Raw genomic sequence first — 4400 nt, 5'->3', positions numbered from 1 at the left:
GGCACTGCAGGTCAAAGGTGCGCCACACACACAGCAACAACAACCACAGCCGCCATTAGCCACTAAGTGGCGGTGGACGTCACCACGGCGCTTGCGACAGGCCATGTGCAACTTTAAGGCCACGTCAAGTGTCGAACGCCCGCCGGCAGGAAGTCACGGGACAGACCCAGGTGCCATGGGTTGACTGACATCACTGGCCGATGCGCCACCTGTGCCCCCCCCCCCCCTGCTGTGCCAACACACGCAGCACACACATACACACACAACGCTAGCGCAAGTTAAGGCGTGGAGAACTTTATTGCTTGAACACCGCGTGGAAAAAAGCAGAGAGGGAGGGAGGGAGACACACGGCCCGCCGAAGGGAGCCTCGTTACAAAAGAGTAGCCACTTGCGGTGCGATCAACACAGAGAGGTCAGCCCCCAAGCGTCACCTCTGTACCCCCCAGGGACTTAACTCTCTCACCGCCGGCAGACGGCAAATAGGCACGTGACTCGAGGAGTAAGCTACAGGCATGGCGAGAGGGTATCCTGGACGCGGTGTGCCGGGCGTCGGAAATGCGTTCCGACTCGCCGATCCGGAGGGGCGCGGGTCGAAGTTCAGCCCCGGATCTAAGCTGAACCTCGCGAAGGAAATGTTTTTGTTCGTGCAGGAAAAACGCACGAGAACGTAACATTCGAAGGCAGCCCGGAAAAGGCAATCCGCTCAAGACTGCCCGTCAAGTGTTCAGTCGTAGGCCACGCGTGGCGTTCCACTTACGTGGGGGACTGGGTGTGGGTGGGCAGCCACAGCGGTCGCCTCGTTCCCACGCGGCGAGGGGCGGCCGGCCGGCGGTGCCATTCTCTGCACGGGGGGTCTAGGGCCTCGCGGCTGGAACCAACATCGAGTACGCTCGCGGCCGCGGTCAAACGCTTTCCCCAAGATCCCGGACGCCGAGCGGTGCCAGTCGCTCGCAACCTGCCCCCGTTTGCTCGCGATGCCGTCGCCCTCGTTGCTGCAGTGCACAGAACGGGGCGCACGAGCCAAGGTGGGCAGGGGGGCCGGGGGGTAGCTGCCGTGGTTGGCGCCCTGCGCTCGCCATCCAGAGGTCGTCAGTTTTCGATGCCGGCTCCTGCCCACCACCACCCCCCCCCACCCCGCCGCCAATTGAAATGGTGACCAAGATTCCCAAACCCCGCCGGCCTCCCTCTGCCCCACCGGGGGGCGGTGGCACGAGCTGGGCCCGCCACGGCGGGGGTCGATCGGCAGGTCGCGTGCGCCGGTGATGGGCAAAGCGGCGGCGCTTTGGCCGCTGGAAAACGTTCGTCAAGACGTCCCTGAAGGAGGCTGTCAGGCCCGAGATGTTCTTGTTTATCCTTTGGCAGGTTCACCGGTCTAACCCCTGTTCAGCTTGCGCGGGCGAGGGCGTGCGTGTAAACAGGAAGTCACCCTGACGAGAGGTCAACACACCCCCCTACCGACCCTCGACGCCCCCCACACCCCACCGCCACCCCTCCCCTGAGGAGCAGGCGTCGCCGGCACTTGAGAGGTGGAAGCGTCAACGGCGTCCGGCTTCTTCTCGGCCGCAGCCCGCTCGGCATCGGCTCGCTTCGGGCCCGCGCCTTAAATGGCGTTTCGTGCGGGCGTCCGAACACGCCTCGCCGCTCTCGCGCGGCGAGGCGACCGCCGCCAGCGGAAGGGAGAGGGAGACGGAGAGAGAGCGAGAGAGAGAGAGCGAGAGAGAGAGAGCGAAAGGACAGCCGCCCGCTCTCTCTGCCATTCCGCCGTTCTCCAAACAAGCCGTTGGGGTGGGGGGTCCGGCAAACCCCACGGACCCCGGCGCAACGCTTCCACGTGAACCAACCAGTCGGCATCTCGCCCGGCGAACGGGGCGGGGGGGGGGTGGAGGGGGGGGGGGTGACCGTGCGTCCGCCGCTACTTGACGAGCTTGGGCAGCGTGGACGTGGGCACGGCGATGTCGGCGAACACCGGCCGGTACCCCGCGGGGACCTGCCGGGAACTCTGCGCCAGAGTCTCCACCACCGTCTGTCTCATTTCGCGCGTCGCGTCGCCGCGCAGCGCCAACAGCACCAAGATGTGCTCCTCCCTGCGACGCACAAAAGACAAAGATCCCCCGTATAGAACGACTTCACAGGCTGTCGGGGCAAGCGCTGTTAGCGAGCGGCGCCTATGAAGGCCGGAACGGCGCACGAGGGGGTGGGTGGCCAGCACCATGACCCGGCCGAACTTAAGTCTCCCCAGTGGCGACGAAAACACCACAACCGTTGTTTGTTGACAAACTTTGGTCGTGCGTGTCCATTGGGGACGCGTCTTCCCGATGCTTCTGATCAACCGGAGACATCTGAGAAGCGGCGCGGCAAGATTTGGACGCCGCCGAGAATGTTTTCGCGTGGGATTTTTTTTTATCTGCGAGCCGGAAGTCACTCTTGGCGACGTCACTCGCGCGGATTTATCGACAAAAGTTGCGTCGACGTGGCGCTATCGGGTGATGTCGCTGTCGTTAGCGCGACGGCATTGCGCGCGGAGCACGTGACCCCGGAAAATAAACCCGAAAGTCTGAAACACAAGATCCAAAATCGTCGTTAACAATCAGACAATCAGAGCTCACAAAATGACGAAACGTGAAGCCAAATTCGTAGTCGTATCAAAGTTCAAATCCCGGTCGAGGATCACTCGGCCCACCATCTCAAGTCTAAGTTGGTTATCTTCGAGATTATCCTGCCCCCCCACCCAAACACGAGAATGTGGAATTTCCATCACTGTGCCCAAAAGCCGTCACGAACATGAGCACAGCCCCCCTTTGCTTGGGCTAGGGGTACACGGACTTCTCCCAGAGTTAAATCATCCTGCGAGCGCCCGACCTCATCCGATGATTTTGGAAGCTAAGCAGGAAATTGAGCCTCGGTCAGTGGTGGAAGGAAGACCGACTGACTCACCCAGATAGTGGTGAAAGGAAGACTGACGGACTTACCCGGTTAGTGGTGCAAGACTGACTGACTAACCGACTCACCGGATGTCGGGAAAGTTGTTGGCGAGACCCGTGACCTCCAGGCAGACCAAGGACGAGTCCTTGAGCTTGAGGACCTCGGCCAGCGCTGGGATGACATCCGTGGGCTTCTCGCCCTCCTCCGAGCCCTGCGGGGAAACTCACGCTGAAACCCATCGACCGTTGTCCGCACGCGGTGCCAAGTCAACAAGGCCGGCCCAAACCCTGGTGGTGCAACCATAAACCGCCATCTGAACATCAACAGCAGGCCAATGCGCGCATCTCCGTTGATGAATGGAAGACACGCGCCACAGTGGTGGAACTGTGGCCATGCAACCGAAACTGCGGACCATATTGTGAACCCATCGCTCCCTCACTCCGCCCCTCTTTCCGGCCAAACAGAAGCCGCTCGGGCATGCGGTGGCAGGGCATGTGGAGGAGGCTCGTGAAGGAGGACCTCCAACAACAACGGAGGGCAGAGGAGTGATGCTCGCAGCAAGTAAGCGCCGGGCAGGATACAACGCAGTGGGTTGGCGAACGTGGGGGGGAAGCACAGGTGGTGTGCATCAGCCAAATCGTCTCGGCGAGTCAGTCAACCCAAGGCACGTCCCGTGACCTCGTGTCAACGAGCCTTAGAGGCGACAACAACGCCACTTGGTGGCGAACAGCGGCTGTCGCCGCTGTTCGCCGATGTCGCCGATGTCGCCTCGGGGCCACCTACGAGTTTGAGGAAGAGCTGCTTTATCTGCGTCGCCTCGCGGCTCATCCTCTCGGCCGCCTCCTTGCGCTCCTCGTAGCTCTTGAAGGCGACGCGCTTCTGCATGAGCGCCTTCACGTACTCGCTCACCACCCACAGGTGGGCCTGCGTCGTCATCTCCTGCAGCGCAGACAAAGACTGTTGGGGCAAGCGCCGTTGGCGAGCAGCACCTGTGAAGGCCGGCACGGCACACGAGGGGGGGTGTGGGTGGCCAGCATCACGGCCGGCCGCCTTTGTCTCCCCGGCGGTGATGTTTACACACCGCACCAGGTACTCATCTGAGGCTGTGTCGACCTAGGGGAACTAACACACACGCTAACACACTTGAACACGTATCGTGCGTGCATACACAGGCAGGCATACACACACACACACACCAAATGCACATACCAACATGTGCGTACGTATGCTTATAGACATGACACCACACACACCGAGGCTTAGCAAAGCTATAATAACTCGTTTTATACATGTATATACACTGAACTTCTTTTGTACCGTACGTAGCCAACCGTGATAATTGGAGGTGCGGGGGAAGGACAACAATCTAAACACAAAACATTTCTAAAGAAATGTGTTCGATCTAAATTTAAAAGTGCATGGCTCCAGTGCCTTCTGCCGATGTCTGTGAAAAAGAGCTTCATAGCTCATCAGATTCC

At 60.6% G+C, this 4400-nt stretch overlaps 1 protein-coding gene across 3 annotated transcripts in view; it reads right to left on the bottom strand.

Moving 5' to 3' along the window:
• Positions 1–278: 278 nt before the first annotated feature.
• EXOC3 (exocyst complex component 3) overlaps positions 279–4400 on the bottom strand; it is a 25156-nt gene continuing 21034 nt past the window's right edge. For all 3 annotated transcript variants that reach the window (XM_076053852.1, XM_032977463.2, XM_076053851.1), the window contains exons 14-16: positions 3706–3861; positions 3009–3133; positions 279–2084 (exon numbers count right to left, since the gene is read on the bottom strand). In XM_076053852.1, coding sequence (XP_075909967.1) covers positions 1913–2084; positions 3009–3133; positions 3706–3861 — 453 coding nt within the window. In that variant the 3' untranslated portion in view covers positions 279–1912. The remainder of the gene's footprint in view (positions 2085–3008; positions 3134–3705; positions 3862–4400) is intronic.

Source organism: Petromyzon marinus, chromosome 63, assembly GCF_048934315.1.
Source record: "Petromyzon marinus isolate PM22_M1 ecotype Great Lakes invasive population chromosome 63, UKy_Petmar_22M1.pri1.0, whole genome shotgun sequence".
NCBI classification, from domain to species: Eukaryota; Metazoa; Chordata; class Hyperoartia; order Petromyzontiformes; family Petromyzontidae; genus Petromyzon; species Petromyzon marinus.
The sequence above is the reverse complement of the archived record's forward strand: the minus strand, read 5'-3'. Positions and strand labels throughout refer to the sequence as shown.